Raw genomic sequence first — 21,362 nt, forward strand, 5'->3', positions numbered from 1 at the left:
TAAAATTTAAATATAAAGTGATTGATATATATATATATATATATATATATATATATATATATATATATATATATATATATATATATATATATATATATATATATATATATATATATATATATATACCAAGTATTGTACCTCACCTTACTTCACCACTCTCTCCTGCCTATTTATACCCATCACTCGATCTGTAAAATGACCTTCTAAAGATGTATTTAATATACGAAAGTACTTAAGGAAATTTCCTGTTTCATTTTTCCTCCGTGGTCTGACATTGTCACATTCTTAATCACGTGTTTATTTTCGTGATATACAGACACACACACACACATATATATATATATATATATATATATATATATATATATATATATATATATATATATATATATATATATATATATATATATATATATATATATATGTATATATATATATATATATATATATATATATATATATATATATATATATATATATATGTCGTACCTAGTAGCCAGAACTCACTTCTCAGCCTACTATTCAAGGCCCGATTTGCCTAATAAGCCAAGTTTTCCTGAATTAATATATTTACTATAATTTTTTTCTTATGAAATGATAAAGCTACCCTTTTCTCTATGTATGAGGTCAATTTTTTTTTATTGGAGTTAAAATTAACGTAGATATATGACCGAACCTAACCAACCCTACCTAACCTAACCTAACCTATATTTATAGGTAAGGTTAGGTTAGGTAGCCAAAAAAAGCTAGGTTAGGTTAGGTTAGGTAGGTTAGGTAGACGAAAAAACATTAATTCATGAAAACTTGGCTTATTAGGCAAATCGGGCCTTGAATAGTAGGCTGAGAAGTGCGTTCTGGCTATTAGGTACGACATATATATATATATATATATATATATATATAGATATATATATATATATATATATATATATATATATATATATATATATATATATGAAACATGAAACAATGAAAGTGATTGTTTCATGTTTCATCCTGAATGAAACAATCGGGATGATAGCCGACAGAGTGTACTGTGATCCGGCCTGTACTCCTCTTCACATACCAGAAAACAGTCTAAGGAAACTACTCCAAGCTTGTACTAAAGAGGCACCCTTCTTGAGCCCGGATGGACACATGTATAAGCAAGTAGATGGGGTCGCCATGGGTTCTCCCCTAGGTGTCCTGTTTGCAAACTTCTACATGGGTACCATCGAGCAAAAAGTCTTAGTCGACATGAACTTGAAACCGGCTATATACTGCAGGTATGTTGACGACATTTTGACACAGGTACCTGATGTCAGACATCTGCAGGAGCTGAAGGAGGCATTTGAGCAGAATTCTGTGTTACGTTTCACTTACGAGATGGAGAATGATGGGAAGCTGCCCTTTCTAGGGCAGCTTCCCATCATGGAAAGGAGCGGAGTTTTCCACACTGCAGTCTACACTAAGGAAACAAACATAGGAATGTGCCTGAATGCCAACAGTGACTGCCCAGGCGGGTACAAGAGGAGTGTCTTTAACGCTTATGTCGACCGTGCTCTAAGCAACAGCTCAGGATGGAAGCAAGTCGATGAAGAACTCTGTAGGGTAAGGCAGGTCCTAGTCAACAACGGCTTCTCCAATGGTTTCGTTGAAGACATGATAAGAAGGAAGGTGAAACGCCTTGCAACCTCTGAAGAGACAACTAACTCAACACCTGTACCCCTTATTAGACTATTTTAGAGGAACTTCTTTTCCACAGCTCATAAAACGGAGGAAAGGGTCCTGAAAGATATTGTTAATAAAAACGTTATCCCTACAGACAAAAAACAAAAGATACAATTGACGATTTACTATTAAACCAAGAAAACGGCCAACCTACTCATGAGAAACTCTCCAGACACAAAGCAGAACGCTTTAAAAGAGAGCAATGTCGTCTTTGCCTTCAAATGCCCACTTGGGGACTGTAAGCCTCATAGAATTCAGCGTATAGGGAAGACAACAACATCTCTTTCCAGGCGATTAACGATGCATAAGCAACAGGCCTCCATTAAGGAACATGTAATCTCTTCCCACAACCAGACCATCACCAGAGAAGTCTTAACAAAAAACACGGAAATCATCGATAGATACAGCGATAGCAGGCGGCTTAATATCTGTGAGGCACTACACATTAAGAAGTCTACACCAGCAATCAACAGCCAATTAATACACAACTATATTCTACCCACTTCAAGACTCCGCACCAATATAGAAGCATCAAGAAATATGGGCCAATAGGCACTTTGCAGTTACTTCCATTCTTCCCTTTAACTTACAAAATATTACACCCATTGTTTCGTGTTCTGTCTTGTGTTGAAAGTCTGTTTTCACCTCATCCAAAACTGTTGTAACATATCACCTCACCCAAATGCAGGTATAAAATCGAAGCTGTTTAAACTGTGTTTAGTTATAGTTGTGTGTGTGTAAACTAGTCTTTGAAAATGTAATAAGTTTTACGAAACGCGGTCAAGTGTCGCGTCAGACTACAAATAAAAGTGAATTTTGGAGAATTGATTTTTCAGTTACCATCAACAGTGAAAAGAAATATAAGAAACATTGAGAAAATTCGTGTTAGAATTATTAATCTTACTTTTTCGTTCATATTTAATAATATATGTCTACAGGAAAGACTGCTACCAAAATATACTAATATATATACTAATATATATATATATATATATATATATATATATATATTTATATATATATATTTATATATATATATATATATATATATATATATATATATATATATATATATTTATATATATATATATATATTTATATATATATATATATATATATATATAAATCTAGAACCTAGTAGCCATAACGCACTTCTCAGCCTAGTATGCAAGGCCCAATTTACCTAATAAGTCAAGTTTTCATGAATTAATTGTTTTTCGACTACCTAACCTACCAAACCTAACCTAACCTAACTTTCTCAGCTATCTAACCTAACCTAACCTATAAAGATAGTTTAGGTTAGGTTAGGTAGGGTTGGTTAGGTTCGGTCATATGTCTACGTTAATTTTAACTCCAATAAAAAAAAATGACCTCATTCATAAAGAAATAGGTAGCTTTATCATTTCATAAGAAAAAAGTTAGAGAAAATATATTAATTCAGGAAAACTTGGCTTATTAGGCAAATCGGGCCTTGCATAGTAGGCCGAGAAGTGCATTCTGGCTACTAGGTACGACATATATATATATATATATATATATATATATATATATATATATATATATATATATATATATATATATATATATATATATATATATATATATATATATGTATATATATATATATATATATTTATATATATATATATATATATATATATATATATATATATATATATATATATATATATATATATATATATATATATATATATATATATATATATACCCACACATACAAAAAGAATAGGGGTGGTAGGAGAATTCAGTGAGGATCCACGAGGCCTTCGCTGAGTACTCTTTATTTTCTTCTCCGAGGCTATGGGTCCCTGCAATTTGACCAGAGGTGATACCCCCTTTTAGGTTATAAATACATATGCATACATGTGTACATGATATATGTCAGTGGTTCGGGAGGTTATTGCATAACATTAAACTGGGTTACGAATGAAAAAGAACGAAGCGCCGTCTAGAAGGACTGAGGTCAGTCCCGCGAGACTCGTTATTGGTTTCACTACATTGTGGACTCATTTATGTTTAATTTGCTTCTATATAAGAGCTTAATCATGGTAAAAAAAGTAAAACTTTGTAATTAGTGAAGTTATTAACAAACTATTTAGCACGACATAATTAAGAAACAAAGAACTTTTAAAATAATTCAAGAAAGTTAGTGATATAATGTTAATGGGAAGGGAATGAAATAGTACCACTTTCTCCTGTAGTTGGCGCACTCGTCAATAGATGGAGTTGTTAGGCAGGGCGAGCGTCGGGTTGGGTGATACAAGATCTATATATTTTATAGAGAGCTTTCCTATCCTTCTTCTATAGTCTCTTGTTAGTGCGAGTGTTTATAGTGTGTGGGGAAGGCAACGAGTCGGGCCACCTTCCTGCACTTGACATTCAATCCCTAACTTCCTGTGGTGATAACACTCTCTCTGTACTTTAAGGTTTGTGTGTAAATAGATTAGTTTATTGTTATTTGTTTAGGTTTAATAATGTTATGGAAGTGGCGTTGGATAACGTTTCTTGGTATTTGCCTTATTTTTTTTTTTTTTAACACTGAAGCTGGTATATGGGCGTCAATGTTCTATCCTGCTAATTTGCCAGACTTCCCGTCGTCAGTACTCTAGTTATTTACGAAGATGATAAACTTCTGCTTATGATTAATGCCTGCGAAAAAGAAACTAGTAAAATTATCTTCATTGTCTTGCTACATTCATTTTCGGTAAACATCCACCCTCCAGCACATTGTTCAACTTGCCAAGCTTTTTTGTATACCAGTGTTAACTAGAACGGTTTTGCCGCATTGGGGACGTAGTTATTGATTTAACATAAACTACATTATTTGTCAGATGACCAACAGTTCCTGGCTAATATTGTGGACAACCCTGGTAGTCTCCCAGGTGCTTGTCGTTGCCCAACTTGTTAACGTGAGTAAATTTTTTTTTCCTAAATATTTTGGTAAAATATTTTATTTTGCCTATAAACGTGTAATTATTGTTAAACACTAGTTGTATCCGGCCATGTGTTGCCGAGCCACAGCCTCGTTTTCCTCACCATTCTACTCTCGTCCCCCAAACTTCCCCTCCCACCCTCTCCCTTCCCATTCCCGTTCTTCCAACCATTTCCCTCGTCCGATGCGTTCCCAAATAATGTTCCCATCAGGAAAATTGGAACGGTAAATTAAAGGTAAAAGAAATGGTTAATACGGAAGAGATAAAGTACTCGCCAAACGTGGCGTGTTAAACATCACAGCTCGCTTCAAAATGCCATGTCGGACAATAATTAAGTCTTGCTTCCATGAAAATTAATTTCATCGATGCAGTCCGTAACATTGAAATCGAATTGTAATAATTAGTATAGTGTTGCAATTACGTACTAGAGGTAGTACTAATATATATATATGTCGTAGTCAGAACGCACTTCTCAGCCTACTATGCATGGCCCGATTTGCCTAATAAGCAAAGTTTTCCTGAAATAATATATTTTCTCTAATTTTTTTTCTTATGAAATGATAAAGCTACCAATTTCATTATGTTTGAGGTAAATTTTTTTTATTAGAGTTAAAATTAACGTAGATATATGACCTAACCTAACAACCCTACCTAACCTATCTTTATAGGTTAGGCAGCCGAAAAAGTTAGGTTAGGTAGGTTTGGTAGTCGAAAAACAATTAATTCATGAAAACTTGGCTTATTAGGCAAATCGGGCCTTGCATAGTAGGCTGAGAAGTGCGTTCTGGCTACTAGGTACGACATTATATAATTATATATAATATATATATATATATTATTTATATTTATATTTATATTTATTTTATTGACACAAATGGGGCTTGTATATAAAAAAAACTTTCACATATTCCAATGGAACGTAGTCAAAATTTCAAAGCAATCGGTGAACTTTCAGATAAGGAAATTTGAACATAACTTACATTTATACTATAAAATCTATATAGCATGTCACGCAGGCGCTGTTGGACGACCTTGGCGAGTCTCGAAGTGTTGTGTATATGCTAGTTTTTCTAACTATATAAAAAAGTTTAAACTTCCTTGTTGGGCTTAGCTGAAATTAATGAGATCGAATGTCAGATTCTAAATATTTAAGGGAAAGTAGCACTTGTATGAAAGATTACAATATAGCATGATTTAAGTCTGTCGTAACCCTTAATTGTCTAATTATTAAATACTATTCTGGTCTTGGGATCCTTACCAGCCGTCATTTAATGGGTACGGACTGGCCTTTTAATTGTAAGATTACAAAAGATAAATCAAACGCTGGAATTTAGTAAACTATCCTTGCTATTTTGAAGATGCCCTAAAGCTTACAGCTTTAGACCTTATTTTAACAATGGAACCATTTTAAATTATCTCTAGCTTTTACATGTAAAGGGTCTAAGTTTGTATAGCATTTTACACTATTCGTCAATGGGTTTCCCTAGAGTTTCTTGTTTACAGTAAAGTTGACCTGATTCTACCAGAGAGTTGATGGGACTTAACGTTGATCTTGGTTACTGTATTGGGGCTCTACAGAGTGGGTTAAAACGCCAATAAACCTTTTGGTTATTTAATAATTTTGTTCACTGCAGATTCTTAACTGATACTTTTATCTAAATTTAAAGTTAATAGATCTTGATGGCGGTAGCTTGGATACTTGGATGTCATCACTTCTCAAAGAACACATCGGGAATGTGGTTCTGTTTCCCCTAAAGTTTCTTGAACTCGATTAAAGTTAAAAAATAACCTGGGTGACTGTTTGGTACCTGTGACATTTAGTCATCATTATTAAATCATATCTTGCACAACCTCTTAAACCCACTAATCTTCACTTACTAATAAAAAAGTTCTAGCGCAGTTTTCTTGTTTCTGCGCTAGAACTTTATTAGTTGATTGCCATGCTATAAAACTTGGTGCCCCTTAATAGTTAATTCTAACTTTTCAAATACTTAATAATGTATTTAGTGTAGGTGCCTCAGACTTGAGTTTTAAGTATTTTACAAATTTAAGTTTTCTAATGGCTCTTAAATATGTACTTCAAACTGTTTTCTTCATCCAAACCATCAGCCTGCCTCTCCTTATGGCAGTCAGACCAGAGGACCAGGAGGTGCGGGTAGTGCCAGCTCTCAGGGGTCATCAGGTCAACAGGGCAGCGGTTCAGTAGTACGTGGCGGCCTGGGCAGCGGTCCAGTTCTGGGTGCTGGAATAGGACTTGGCAGCCGTCAAGGAGTAGGTATTAACCTTGGCCAAGGAATCGGCAGCGGTCCAGCTGGCAGTTCTGGTAAAGGAGTTGGCGGGAGTGGTGACAGGCCTGGACAGGTTAGCAGTGGACCTCTCGCTTCCTCTAGCAGTAGCGGTCCGGCTCCTTACGCTGGGGCTAGGTATGGCAGTCCACAAGTGAGCAGAGTTGACGCAGTATTTAACCCCACTATCGCCCAGCTCTTCACCATCGACCGCTTCGTCACCCTCACTGATCAGGCTTTCCAGAGTGTGGCTGTCACCCTCACTTCACTCACCGTTCAGACTGTCACCACTGGAACACGCGCGGTAAGTACTTGGTATATATTGTGACAAACGATGGTCTGGAGGCTGAGCTTAGACTAGCTAATTGTTGTCTTACACAGGTGGTACAGACGCCGGTGGATGACCGTGTCGCCCTCCAGACAACGGTAGTTGTCAGACCTTCAACATTAACGGTCACGTACGTGCAGTCAGACTTCAGAATTGTGACTGAAAGATCTTTAGACTACGTGACCATCGCCCACACCTCTTTCGTCATCATGCAGACGACCTACACTACTACTGCTACCCAAGTGTAAGTTCGATACTAAGTCTACAGTATTGTACTGCAACTTCACATTCCCTTGCTTGCTTGTAAAGGTACTGGCTAATTGACAACTTTACTCCCCACAGGCTGTCGTACACGACAACGCTGGTGAGAACAAACATCAATACTAAGAGCACAGTGTTCACGGACTACCGCACAGTCACCGACACGGTCCTCGTCCCCGGAGCTCGCTACGGTTATAGACAGCTTTAGCACGTCCATCCATGCCAAGATTTTAAAGAACGAAATATAAAGTATATTCAATAAAATGGCTTCTGGGTGATCTTATTTTTTTTCCCCCTTAAATGGCTGATTAGTAGTCGTCGATAAAGATTTGCAAACATTATTGCAAAACGGTTCAATTCAGCAACAGCTGGTGGTCCAGAAGTCAAGCATTGTCAACCTGACTGACAGGTTCAGGTTGAATAAACTGAGGCATTGGGTTAATTATCTTGCAACCTCCTAACCAAATTTATTACCAAGAAGTGTTGTCCTGGTCAGCACAACTCTCATAGGTTAATAAGCACTTCGATTAATTCTTGGTTCTATAATTGAAAACGTTGTGGGTGTGAAGTCTAAAACCCTTGCTGCTCTCAAAGCATGAGTCGGTACGTGTCTTCTCGGCGACGCGACATTATTGGATGCAAAATGTGAAAGAATTGCAAACTAGAGTGTAACCAACGATATTCGGAGGCAAAGTTGCCTGTGACGAAGTGTTAATTCGTAGTGAATAGTGACCCCTAGAGTGAAAGGGGGGGTTAGACTTGTCAACCGTTGTCGGTAGACATTGATAGATAATTATTTAATTATCTATCGGAGAATCTTGAACCAGTTGCATGAAGTACCCTCGTTTACTTGGCTTGCTCAGGAGTACTTAGACAGCTGAAAGCACAACGAAGACTCGTTCCGTAAGACGCAGGAGAAAATTGTTCAGAGGGGTCAATAGTGCATCTCTTCCACTCGACAGTAGAAGATTGCGTGGAGTGGGTCTAAATGGTGTGGTAAATATGATTATTACTATCATCCATACGTGAGAACTTTTCAAAGTTAGACTTGAGGTGTTGAGCAAGTTTAATTCAATTTTAGAGATTAATTTAGTAAAACCAATTTTAATTTCGACGCCTGGGTATTTGGAGGCATACTTTTGCACCCGTAGAATTGTAGTACCCAACGTAGAGCGAGGGGAACGTTTCATTGTTAATCCTTTCGTCACTGAACCCGATCTCGTGGAACCGACGGTTATTAAGGTAGCGTTTGTGGGGCGTGTACTCAGGACGGGCCCCCCTCCCCGCTAAACTCGTTGATGCCGTAAGGGGGGCTTAGTGGGCGGCTGCCGGAGTGTGATGCTCTTTGGGACAGTCCTGTCTTTTTCTAGCCTTGTGCTCCTGCTGCCGTCCTCTCCAATTGTGCTGAGCTCCTTTTCCTTCAGTTTCATTTTTCTCCCCTTCTCCTATCTGCTTGCCGTTTCCTGCCGACCTTTTGCTTGTTTTTTTATCTTAATTTGGACGTCTTCTATTTTGACGCCCGGGTGCTTGAGGAATACTCTTGCACCCGTAGAACTGTTGTACCAGACGTCTCGAGCGAGGGGAACCTTTCGTTGTCAATCCCCCCTTTCGTCGCTGAACCTGATCTCGACAGACTGACGGTTCTTAAGGTGGCGTTTGTGGGGGCGTATACTCACGACGCACCCCTAGGGGGCCCCCGGCATGATCGGCGATAGCTTCCTGTTGGGTGTCCTGCCTCTAATTGTGGCTCCATGGTGGGTATGGGCACATTTGTCTATAAATTAATTTTTGTATGTCGAATGTTTCCGTTGTACCCTCTCGGGCTTGTGGGGTGGGCGACCAAGCCCCCCGAGTCGGCCTGTATTGGAAGACCAGGCTCTGTAGCTCCCGCTGCTTTGGGCCCCGACCTTGCTCCTCCTTTGACTGTCCTGATTTCTTCCCCAAGCTCCCCTCCCTCCTCTGGTTGGATCGAGCCTCCAGCCCCCAGTGGTGACCACTTCGTCCCCTGGTGGGATTAGTCTCGTTGTGACTACTTCGCCTTTTAACCCATCTCTCTCTACGGGTTCTCACGCCCCGGCCGCACTCGCTCGATTCCTTCCCATACTGCCGCGTATCAGGCCTTGTTTGGTCCCGCTTCATGGGCCAAATACTTTTATCTCCTCCCTCTTGATTCTGCGCCTCCTGGCGATTTCTCCCTCCATCGGCATCTTGTTGATTCCGTGGATGCGTCTGTTATCTTTAACCCCACTCGTCTCGGTACACGTATTGTTGCTGCTCCTTCTCAGGATGCAGCTTCCCACTTGGCAGCCTTGTCTTGCCTTGGCGAGATCCCTGTTCGGGTCAACAAGAATGTTCAGATGAATGCCAGTGTTGGCACTATTCTCTTCCCGCCCCATGTTGCAACAGGTGTTCGGAATCTGCAGGATTGCCACGATGATATTCGGCATATCCTTGATGCCCAAGGCCATTCTGTCCTCCAGGTTGACTCGTTTACTCGTCCCCCTCGTGGTCGTCGCCGTCAACCCCTTCATATTGTGAAGATCACCTTTGATGGTAGGACCCTTCCATCCTCTGTCATTCTTGCTGGTGCTAGGTACTCTGTCCAGGAGTATATTCCTTCTCCTCGGCTTTGTAACAAGTGCTGGAGGTTTGGACATGGTGCCCTCCGCTGCTCTGGGACTGTCTCTGTCCTTTGTGTGGGGGTGAAGGTCACTAAGTCGGAGTGCACTTCTCCCCAAGCTCGCTGCCTCAACTGCGGTGAGGCCCATCCTACCTTCTCCCGTGCCTGTATCCATTACAAGCTTGAGGCGGCCGTCCTCAACTTGAAGCACCGGGAGCGTTTATCTTTTCCTGAGGCGAGGCGCCAGGTTCGACGGCTCCCGCCTTAGGCTAATGTCACTTACGCTCGCGTGTTGCGCTCTTCCTCTCCTCGTCCTTCCCTCCTTCCTCAGACTCGCAACCGTTTCCGGGCCTTGGACCCTGATACGCCCACTGCCCCCTCCTCTGTTCCTTTGAGTTCTGTCCCGAAGGGTTCCCATCCTGGTCCTCTGTCTGGGGTTCCCCTTCTTTCTACCCGGTCTGTCGTGTCTCCTGTGTCTTCTTCCTCGTCTCCCTCCGATCCTCCTTCCCATCCTCTTCCTCCATCTATTGGCTTTCCCCGCCGCATGTCGGTGCAGGCGGATGTCCATCGCTCTCCTAACGGCCGTCGTGTGTGCTCTCATTCAGCTTCTCCTGTTGAGACACTGGAATCCGTTGCCCGGAATGTAGTTGCTGTGACACTGGTCTCTTTTAAGTCAGAAGCGTAAGCCTGGCTCCTCTCCTTCCTCCTCACTGGCAGGTAAGAAGGCTTCGCTTTCTTCCTTGGCCCCTATTTCTGGCTCTGTTGCTCCTTCCCCTCCCATTTCTGTGCTTCCGCCCCCTGTTCCTGCTATGGAGGTTTCTTTGGCCCCTGCTTCCGTTTCAGTTGCTGCCCTTGCTGAGGTGCGCTCCCTTCTTTCTACTCCCCCTCTGCCTGCTGCTGTCCTTGACTGCTCCTCTCCGTTGTCTCTTTCTCTCCGTTGTCTCCTCCTCTTCCTCCTCCTCCGGATCCCGCCCGCCCACCTCTGGTCTGTTCTCCCGCTTCCTTCCCTCCGTCTTTGCTCAGTTTACCCATGTCCCCTAACCCTGACATTGCTGATCCTGATATTCTTTAACGTGCTGTGTTGCTCTTTCGCCTGTGATTCTTCCTTGTTCTCTGTTGTTGTCCTTTCCCTTCTCGTCGATGTCTATTCTTCAATGGAACGTTCGAGGTTACTATGCCAATTTCCTCGAACTCCAACTTCTGATTTCGCGGTTTTCGCCCCTTTGTGTTTGTCTCCAGGAGCCGATGCTGGGTGCTCGTCCTGGTCGTTTTCGTGGCTATTCCTTTCTCTCCCCCCCCCCCCTCCAAATTCTTCTGCTCTCTTGATCCGCGCTGATGTTCCCTTTGTTCCTTTACTTTTTCCTTTGCCTCTCCATTGTTCTGCTGCTCGTATCTTTGTGGGGAAATGGTACACAGTTTGTTCCATTTATCTCCCCCCCGAGTGTCCCGCTTTCTCTTCCTGATTTGAAACACCTCTTGGTCTCCTTGCCGGAGCCTGTGCACCTGCTGGGTGACATCAATTGTCGTCATTATCTTTGGGATGATGTTCTGACGAATACCCGGGGTCGCCTACTTGAGCCGTTTCTCCTCTTTTCTTCCCTGTCTCTTCTGAATTCTGGTGAGCCCACTCATTTGGACTCTCGGACTCGCACCCTTTCCTGTATTGATCTTTCTCTCTGCTCTTCTTCTCTTTACTTAGATTTCACGTGGCAGGTTCTTGATGACCTCCATGGCAGTGATCATTTCCCTATCCTTGTTTCCTTTTTCTCGTTTCGCCCTTCCCTCTCTTTTCTTAGGTGGCAGTTTACTAAAGCGGAATGGAACCTATTTACCCTCAGTGCTGCTCTCTCTGACCTCTCCCTTCTGCCTCTCCCTCGCGCTCTCATCCTGTTTCATGACACTGTCTTCGACGCTGCCCTCCGCTCTATTCCTCGCTCTTCCTCTCGGGGTCCACGGAAGTGCGTTTCCTGGTGGAATGCGGACTGTGCTCGGACTGTCCGCTGTAAGCGTTCAGCCTGGAAGAGGCACCGCCGTCGGGAGAAGACCGATTCTTTTCTTTTCTTTCGGAAAGCGAGTGTGGTGGCCCATAGGGCCATCCGTACGTCTAAACGTGAATGTTGTACTTCTTATGTCTCCACAATTACGTCCGAAACTCCCCTGCCTCAGATCTGGAGGCGTATACGCAAGATTGCGGGTAAGATCGTTCCCGATGTTTCCCCGGTCCTTCACCTCCGTGGTACTCTTGTGGCGGACCCGTTGCAGGTCGCTACCGAACTGGGTTCTCACTTTTCTTCTGTTAGCTCTGGTCTTCATCTTCCCCAATCTTTCCTTCTTCGTAAACCTGTCCTTGAGTCTCCTCCTTTAGATTTCGTACTGCTTTTGCTGCGAAGACCTCCGTTGTTGCCGTCCTTTTTGACCTGGAAAAGGCCTACGACACCACTTTGCGGTATGATATTCTATCTCAACTTCATTCTTTTGGCCTTCGTGTTCATCTCCCACTCTTTCTCCGCAGCTTCCTCTCTCGTCGTTCTTTTCGGGTGTGCCTTGGTACCGCTCTCTCTGCCTCTTTTCAGCAATACGAAGGTGTGCTCCAGGGTAGTGTTCTGAGCACTACTCTTTTTCTGGTTGCCCTCAATGGTCTTCTTTCCTCTCTTCCTTCAGGTGTCTTCTCTGCTCTCTTATGTCGATGATCTTACCCTTTGCTGTCATGGTGATGATTCGCCTCTCCTTCAGCGCCGGCTTCAACTTGCAATTGATGCCGTGTCGTCTTGGGCCACTGATCATGGCTTCAAGTTCTCTACTTCTAAGACTTGTGCCATGACATTTACTCGGAAACGGGTCGTTCTTCGTCCCTCTTTGTCACTTCATGGTCATCCCCTAGAGTACAAAGATTCCGCGAAGCTTTTGGGGTTATTCCTTGACACTCGTTTGTCTTGGTCTCCCCATATCTCTTACCTCCGTGTTGAGTGCTCTAAGGCCCTTACCCTCCTTCGGGTCTTGTCCCATACTTCTTGGGGGGCAGATAGGCGCACTCTCCTTGCTTTACATTCCTCTGTCGTCCTGTCTAAGCTCGATTATAGTTGCCCTGCTTACTCGTCTGCTTCTACTTCTACTCTTCGCCGTCTTGATGTTTTGCACCATACTGGGCTGCGCCTCAGTTCTGGTGCCTTTCGTTCGACTCCCGTCCTTAGCTTGTATGTTGACACTGGCTTCCTGTCTCTCCAAGACCGCCGTGATCGCTACTGTCTTCGATATCTTGCGCTGTCCTTACAACATCCTTCCTCTCGCCTCTGTCGTTCTTTAACATTTACCCCTCCTGCGGTTCCTGTTCCTCTTCACCACCTCCCTCTTTCTGTCCGGTTATCTCGCCTACAGGATTCTCTTTCCGTTCATATTTCTAATGTTTCTCCTCATGTTGTTCCTTCTTTGCCCCCGTGGAGAGTCCCTCTTCCGCGGTTTTGTACTTCCTTGACCCGTATCACTAAAGCTTTTACCCCCCCTACGGTTCTAAATCGCCTTTTCCATGAGCACTTTTCTTCTCACTCCCGCTCCGTTTCTGTCTTCACTGATGGGTCTAAGTCTGTGGACGGTGTTGGCTACTCTGTTGTTTTTCCTGATCACACTTATATGTGTCACTTACCTCCGGAGACTAGCATCTTTACAGCGGAGCTTTATGAAATTCTCTATGCTCTTCGTCTCCTGCTTTCTCGTTGTCAGTCATCCTTTGTAGTTGTTGTTGACTCTCGTAGTGCCCTCATGGCTCTTGGGTCCTTTAATCAGGTTCATCCAGTAGTTGTCGAGATCCAGCATTGGCTATTTCTTGTTCACAGTAAATTTAAGTCGGTTGAGTTTTGTTGGGTTCCCAGCCATATTGGTGTGTCTTTAAATGAGCGTGCGGATGCTGCCGCCAAGGAAGCTGTCCGCTCTTGTCCCATCTCTCGTAAAGGCATTCCGTATTCCGACTTTTACCCGGTTATCCATTCCTCAGTCCTTACCCGTTGGCAGACTTCTTGGTTGTCTGTTACTGGTAACAAGCTACGTACTCTTAAATGTTGTGTTTCCACGTGGCCGTCCTCCTTCCACCGTAACCAGCGGTGGGAAACAGCTCCGGCGAGATTGCGTATTGGCCATACTCGCTTAACCCATGGTCACTTGATGGAGCGCCGCCCTGCTCCTTATTGTCCTAGTTGCATTGTCCCTCTTACGGTCGTGCATGTCCTTCTTGAATGTCCTGACTTCCAGGACGAGCGTGTGTCTTGCTTTGCGACCGCCCCTCACGGTCACCTGTCCCTCAATAGAATTCTTGGTGACTCGGATACTTTTGATATCGTTCGCCTTATGCGTTTTTGTTCTCGTATTGGCATCCTTGGTGATATTTAGCGCCCTCCGATTATTCTGTTCATTTGATGGTGCTACATAGCCTTCCCGGTTTGGTGCCTTCTTTTGATAATTACTTACTTACTCACGACGTACCCCTAGGAGGCCCCGGCATGATGGGGAATGACTTCTTGTTGGGTGTCCTGCCTCTAATTGTGGCTCCATGAGGGGTGTGGGGGGCACATTCGTGAATGAATATTTTTCTCTTCGTACCTATGTCTAATTCTGTTCCTCATTTACTTTCTCAGGCTCGTGGGGAGGGCGACAAAGCCCCCGAGTCAGTCCGTATTGGAAGACCGGGCTCATTAGCCTCCTCTACATTGGGCCCTGACCTTGCTCCTCCTTTGGCCTCTCCTGACTACTTTCCTCGGCTCCCCTCCCTCCTCTGTGGTTGGGTCGAGCCCCAAGCCCCCAGTGGTGACTACCTCGTCCCCTGGCACGGCTCAGTCTCTTGTTGTGACTACTGTGCCTTTTAACCCCTCTCTGGGGGTTCTCAACGCCGTCCTCGACATGGCCGCACTCACTCGATTCCTTCCCGTTCTGATGCATATCAAGCCTTGTTTGGTCCTGCTTCGTGGGCCAAATACTTTGATCTCCTCCCTCTTGATTCTGCACCTCCTGACGATTTCTCCCTAAATAGGGACCTTGTTGATAAAGTGGAGGCCTCTGTCACCATCAACCCCACCCGTCTCGATACATGTGTCGTTGCTGCTCCTTCTCAGGTTGCGGCCTCCCGCTAGGCTGCTTTATCCTGCTTTGGCGAAACCCATGTTCGGGTCTCCAAGAATGCTTGGTTGAATGCCAGTGTTGGCACTATTCTCCTCCCGCCTAATGTTGCGATCGGTGTTCGGAATCTGCAGCACTACTATGATATTCAGCATATCCATGAGGCCCAGGGCCATTCAGTGCTCCGGGTAGACACGTTTGCTCGTTCCCCTCGCGGTCGTTGCCATCAACCCCTTCGGGTTGTGAAAATTACCTTCGATGGTAGGACCATTCCACCCTCTGTCATTCTTGCTGGTGCCTGGTGCTCTGTCCAAGAGTACATTCCTTCTCCTAGGCTCTGTAACAAGTGCTGGAGGTCTGGGCATGGTGCCCTCCGCTGCTCTGGGTCTGTCTTTGTCCTTTGTGTGGGGGTGAAGGTCACTAAGTCGGAGTGCTCTTCTCCCCAGGCTCGTTGCCTCAACTGCAGTGAGGCCCATCCTGCCTTCTCCCGTGCGTGTCTCCATTACAAGCTTGAGGCAGCCGTCCTCAACCTGAAACACCAGGAGCGTTTATCTTTTCCTGAGGCGAGGCGCCAGGTTCGCCAGCTCCCGCCTTATGCTAACGACTCTTATGCTTGCGTGTTGCGATCTTCCTTTCCTCGTCCTTCCCACGTTCCTCAGACAAGTAACCGTTTCCGGGCATTGGACCCTGATATGCCCACTGCCCCCTACTCTGCTCCTTAGAGTTCTGTCCCGAAGGGTCCCCTTCCTGGTCCTTTATCTGGGGTTCCCCTTCTTTCTACCCGGTCTGTCATGTCGCATGTGTCCTCATCCACGTCTCCCTCCAATCCTCCTCCCCATCCTTCCCCTCCGTCTATTGACTCTCCCCGCCGCCTGTCGGTGCGGGCTGATGTCCATCGCTCTCCAAATGGCCGTCGTGTGTGCTCTCGTTTAACTTCTGATGAGACGCTGGAATGCGTTGCCCAATATGTGGTTGCTGGGACACCTGTGTCTTTAAGTGAGAAGCGTAAGCCTGGTTCCTCTCCTTCCTCCTCCCCACCGGGTAAGAAGGCTTCGCTTTCTTCCTCGTCCCCTACTTCTGCCTCTATCGCTCCTTCCCCTCCCATTTCAGTGGTTGTGCCCCCTGTTCCTGCTATGGAGGTTTCTTTGGCCCTCGCTACCCTCTCGGTTGCTGCCCTTGCTGAAGTGCGCTCCCCTCTTCCTACCCCCTCCCCCACCTCTTTCTGCTGCTGTCCTTGGCTGCTCCTCTCGGTTGTCTCCTCTTCCTCCTCCTCCGGACCCCACCCATCCACTTCTGGTCTGTTCTCCCGCTTCCTTCCCTCCATCTTTGCTCAGTTTACCCATGCCCCCTAACCCTGACTTTGCTGATCCCGACTCTGATCTTCTTTTACGTGCTATGTTGCTCTGTCGACTTCGTTTCTTCCTTGTTCTTTGGTGTTGTCCTTTCTCTTCTCGTCGATGTCTATTCTTCAATGGAACGTTCGAGGTTATTACGCCAATTTCCTTGAACTCCAACTTTTGATTTCTCGGTTTTTGCCCCTTTCTGTCTGTCTCCAGGAGCTGATGCTTGGTGCTCGTCCTGCTCGATTTCGTGGCTATTCCTTTCTCTCCCCCCCAGCTGTTGCTGGGGCTCCTAATTCTTCTGCTCTCTTGATTCGCTCTGATGTTCCCTTTGCCCCCTTACTTTTTCCTTCGCCTCTCCATTATCCTGTTGCTCGTATCTTTGTGGGGAAATGGTACACAGTTTGTTCCATGTATATCCCCCGAGTGTTCCGCTTTCTCTTCCTGATCTGAAACGCCTACTGGACTCCTTGCAGGAGCCTGTGCTCCTTCTGGGTGATTTCAATTGTCGTCATTCCCTTTGGGGTGATGTTTTGACGAACACCCGAGGTCGCTTTCGTGAGCCGTTTATCCTCTCTTCTTCCCTGTCTCCTCTGAATTCTGGTGAGCCCACGCATTTGAACTCTCGGACTCGCACACTTACCTGTCTTGATCTTTCTCTTTGCTCGTCTTCTCTTTACTTAGATTTCACGTGGCAGCTTCTTGATGACCTCCATGGCAGTGACCATTTCCCCATCCTTGTTTCCATTTTCTCTTTTTGCCCTCCCCTCTCCTTCCCTAGGTGGCAGCTTGCGAAAGCGGAATGGAAACTATTTACCCTCAGTGCTGCTCTCTCTGAACCCTCCCTTCTGTCCTCCTTTTTCATTACGCTGTCTTCGACGCTGCCCTCCTCTCTATTCCTCGCTCTTCCTCTCGGGGTCCACGGAAGTGCGTTCCCTGGTGGAATGCAGATTGTGCTCGGGCTGTCTACTGTAAGCATGCAGCCTGGAAGAAACCGCCGTCGGCAGACAGCCAATTCTTTTCTTTCGGAAGGCGAGTGCGGTGGCCCATAGGGCTATCCGTATGGCTAAACTTGGATGTTGGGCATCTTATGTCTCCACCATTACGTCCGAAACTCCTCTGCCACAGATCTGGAAGCGTATCCACAAATATAGCGAGTAAGTTCGTTTCCGATGTTTCACCTGTCCTTCTCCTCTGTGGTACTCTTGTGGCAAACCCGTTGCAGGTTGCTACTGAACTGAGTTCCTACGTTTCTTCTGTTAACTCTGGTCTTCATCATCCCCAATTTTTCCTACTTCGTAAATCTGTCCTTGAATTTCGTCTTTTCGATTTCTGCACTCGACTTCGATTTCCCTATAACGATCCCTTCTCTCTCTCTCAACTTCGTTCTGCCCTGGCCCACTGCGGTTCTACGGCAGCGGGCTCCGATGGCATTCATTATGAGATGCTTCGCCATCTCCCTCCTTGCACGTTTCAATATTTACTGAGTTTGTATAATCGGATCTGGGAGTCGTCGTCAGTCCCTGAGGATTTGCTCCATGCCATTGTCCTCCCTGTTTGCAAACCAGGGTCTCTGGGAACATCCCCTAAGGACTTTCGCCCTATTGCCCTTACAAGTTGTGTCTGCAAACTCTTTGAACGTAAGGGTAACGTTCGTCTAATGTGGTTCCTTGAACATTAGCACCACCTCTCCCCTTTTAAATTTGCTTTCCGCATGTGCCGCAGCACAACAGATGTCTTGGTGAACTTGGAGGTCTATATTCGTACTGCTTTTGCTGCGAAGACCTCCGTCGTTGCCGTCCTTTTTGACCTGGAAAAGGCTTACGACACCACTTGGCATTATCATATTCTATCCCAGCTTTATTCTTTTGGCCTTCGTGGTCATCTCCCTCTTATTTCTCCGCAGCTTCCTCTCTCGTCGTTCCTTTCGGGTGAGGCTTGGTACCGCTCTCTCTGCCTCTTTTCAGCAATACGAAGGTGTGCCCCACGGTAGTGTTCTGAGCACTACTCTTTTTCTGGTTGCCCTCAATGGTCTTCTTTCCTCTTTTCCTTCAGGCATTTTCTTCACTCTCAATGTCGATGATTTACCGTTTGCTGTCAGGGTGATGATTCGCCTCTCCTTCAACGCCGGCTTCAACTTGCGATTGATGCCGTGTCATCTTGGTCCACCGATCATGGCTTAAAGTTCTCTACTTCTAAGACTTGTGCCATGACGTTTACGCAGAAATGGGTCGTTCTTCGTCTCTCTTTGTCACTTTATGGTCATCCCCTTTAGTACAAAGACTCCGCGAAGCTTTTGGGGTTATTCTTTGACACTTGTTTGTCTTGGTCTTCAAATATCTCTTACCTCCGTGTTGAGTGCCTAAGGTCCTCGCCCTCCTTCGGATATTGTCCCATACTTCTTGGGAAGTGGATAGGCGCACTCTCCTTGCTTTACATTCCCCTCTCGTCGTGTCTAAGCTCGATTATGGTTGCCCTGCTTACTCATCTGCTTCTCCTTCTACTCTTCACCGTCTTGATACTTTGCACCATACTGGGTTGCGCTTCAGTTCTGGTGCCTTTCGTTCGACTCCAGTCCTCAGCTTGTATGTTGAAACTGGCTTCCTGTCTCTCTAGAATCGCCGTGATCGCTACAGTCTTCGCTATCTTCCGCGATCCTTACAGCATCCTCACTCTCGCCTCTATCGTGCTTTGACTTTTACCCCTCCTGTAGTTCCTGTTCCTCTTCACCACCTTCCTCTTTCTGTCTGCTTGTCTCGCTTTCAAGATTCTCTTTCGTTATGTTTTACTAATGTTTCTCCTCGTATTGTTCTATCCTTGCCCCCGTGGAGGGTCCCCCTTCCCAAATTTTGTACTTCTCTGACCTGCATCACTAAAGCTTTTACCCCTCCTACAGTTCTGAAACGCCTCTTCCTTGAGCACTTTTGTTCTCACTCCCACTCCGTTCCCATCCTCACCGACGGGTCAAAGTCTGCTGACAATGTGAGCTACTCTGTTGTATTTCCTGACCACACTTATATGTGTCGCCTTCCTCCAGAGGCTAGCATCTTCACAGTAGAACTCTATGCTATTCTCTATGCTCTTTGTCTCCTGCTTTCCTGGTGTCAATCCTCCTTCGTGGTGGTAGTTGACTCTCGTAGTGCCCTCATAGCTTTAGGGTCCTTTAATCCGGTCCACCCGGTGGTCATCGAGATTCAACATTGGCTGTTTCTTTTCTCCAGTAAATTTAAGTCAGTTGTGTTTTGCGGGGTTCCCAGCTATGTTCGTATCTCTTTAAATGAGCATGCAGATGCTGCTGCTAAGGACGCTATCCGCCCTTGTCCCATCTCCCATAAAGGTATTTCTTATTCCGACTTTTACCCAGTTATTCATGCCTCCATCCGTGCCCGCTGGCAGAGTTGTTGGTTTTCTGTTATTGGTAACAAACTGCATACTCTTAAGTCGTGTGTCCCAGTGGCCTTCCTTTTGCCACCGTAACCGGCGGTGGAAAACGGTTCTGGCTAGGTTATGTATTGGCCATACTCGTTTAACTCATGGTCACTTAATGGAGCGCCACCCTGCTCCTTATTTTCCAAATTGCATTGTCCCTCTTACGGTCGTACATATCCTTGTTGAATGTCCTGACTTCGAGGACGAGTGTGTGTCCTGTTTTCCGACCGTCCCCCACGGTCGTTTGTCCCTCGATAGAATTCTTGGCGACTCGGACACTTTTGATATCGTTCACCTTATGCGTTTTTGTTGTCGTATTGGCATCCTTGGTGATATTTACCACCCTCTGATTATCCCGCACATTTGATGGTGCTACATAGCCTTCCCGGTTTGGTGCCTTCTATTGATAATTACTTACTTACTTGAAGATAGGCACATGAAAGGCTTGAAGCAGCCTGGGGTAGCTAAGCCCCACACGGTACTTTAGTCACAACACAATACACTTAGAGATGCCCAAAACACTGGCTTAGACTACTCAATAACTATACCTTTTGCCAGAGACCGGTTACACAGGTTTATACTTAGAGAAACACTGTAGACTAAGGTAAGGGAAGGGGAGGAGGAGGAGGAGAATGGAGACAGAGCCACACAGGGACGATGTTGCCACAAGCACAGCCGGACCAGAGAAGACCGGTTACACAGGGTTATAACCATGCTACCAGGTAGCATGGTTATGAGGTAGCCATGCTACCTCTTACTCTAATCACTGCCGGCCGGACACTCAGCTGATAGTACAGCAGCCATCATTCCAAGTTTACTCAGACATTCTTAACTATTTAGTTTAATCATTTCTAAACATTGCTGATAACTAGTTCAATATAATATTTAATAATCAACAAGCACAGAGTCTTAATGCTCTGTGAGAAACAAGATTTGTCTTATGTCTGGCAAGGAAGACGTGAACAAAGGTATGAAACGCTCCAAATATAAACGTTATGTTAACTAACTATCCTTCTCACAAGATTATTTGTAACTCAGTTTGACCTCTGGTTTCCACTAAGAACCAAAGGTCATAACACTATCTACCTATCTACCCCACTATTTTTGATACATCTTGATTCTAGTTGGTGGCCCTTCTCATTAATACTCCAGACACCTCATAACAAGTAGCAAACTCATAACAAGTGGTTGGCCTGACCGGGAGGAACTTTTTAATTGTAAAAAATTTGATGTTTGAGTGCCAAAACAAAAATTCTTGTTTTCTGCAGAAAGGCTGTGTGGTAGCCTAGGGTCCAGCTCAACTAGCAAAGGATATATCTTGCACTGACTGGA

The 21,362-nt window shown here is 44.8% G+C and overlaps 1 protein-coding gene across 1 annotated transcript; it reads left to right on the plus strand.

Annotated features, from left to right (window-relative positions):
* The first annotated feature begins 4,025 nt into the window (after positions 1-4,025).
* Positions 4,026-7,814, plus strand: LOC138352608 (uncharacterized). The gene is made up of 5 exons (XM_069305099.1): positions 4,026-4,157; positions 4,563-4,640; positions 6,774-7,253; positions 7,331-7,521; positions 7,620-7,814. Exons 2-5 carry the CDS (start codon positions 4,563-4,565, stop codon positions 7,744-7,746), a joined length of 876 nt encoding a protein of 291 aa, XP_069161200.1. The 5' UTR covers positions 4,026-4,157; the 3' UTR covers positions 7,747-7,814.
* The last annotated feature ends 13,548 nt before the right edge of the window (positions 7,815-21,362 follow it).

Source organism: Procambarus clarkii, chromosome 54, assembly GCF_040958095.1.
Source record: "Procambarus clarkii isolate CNS0578487 chromosome 54, FALCON_Pclarkii_2.0, whole genome shotgun sequence".
Lineage (NCBI taxonomy): Eukaryota > Metazoa > Arthropoda > Malacostraca > Decapoda > Cambaridae > Procambarus > Procambarus clarkii.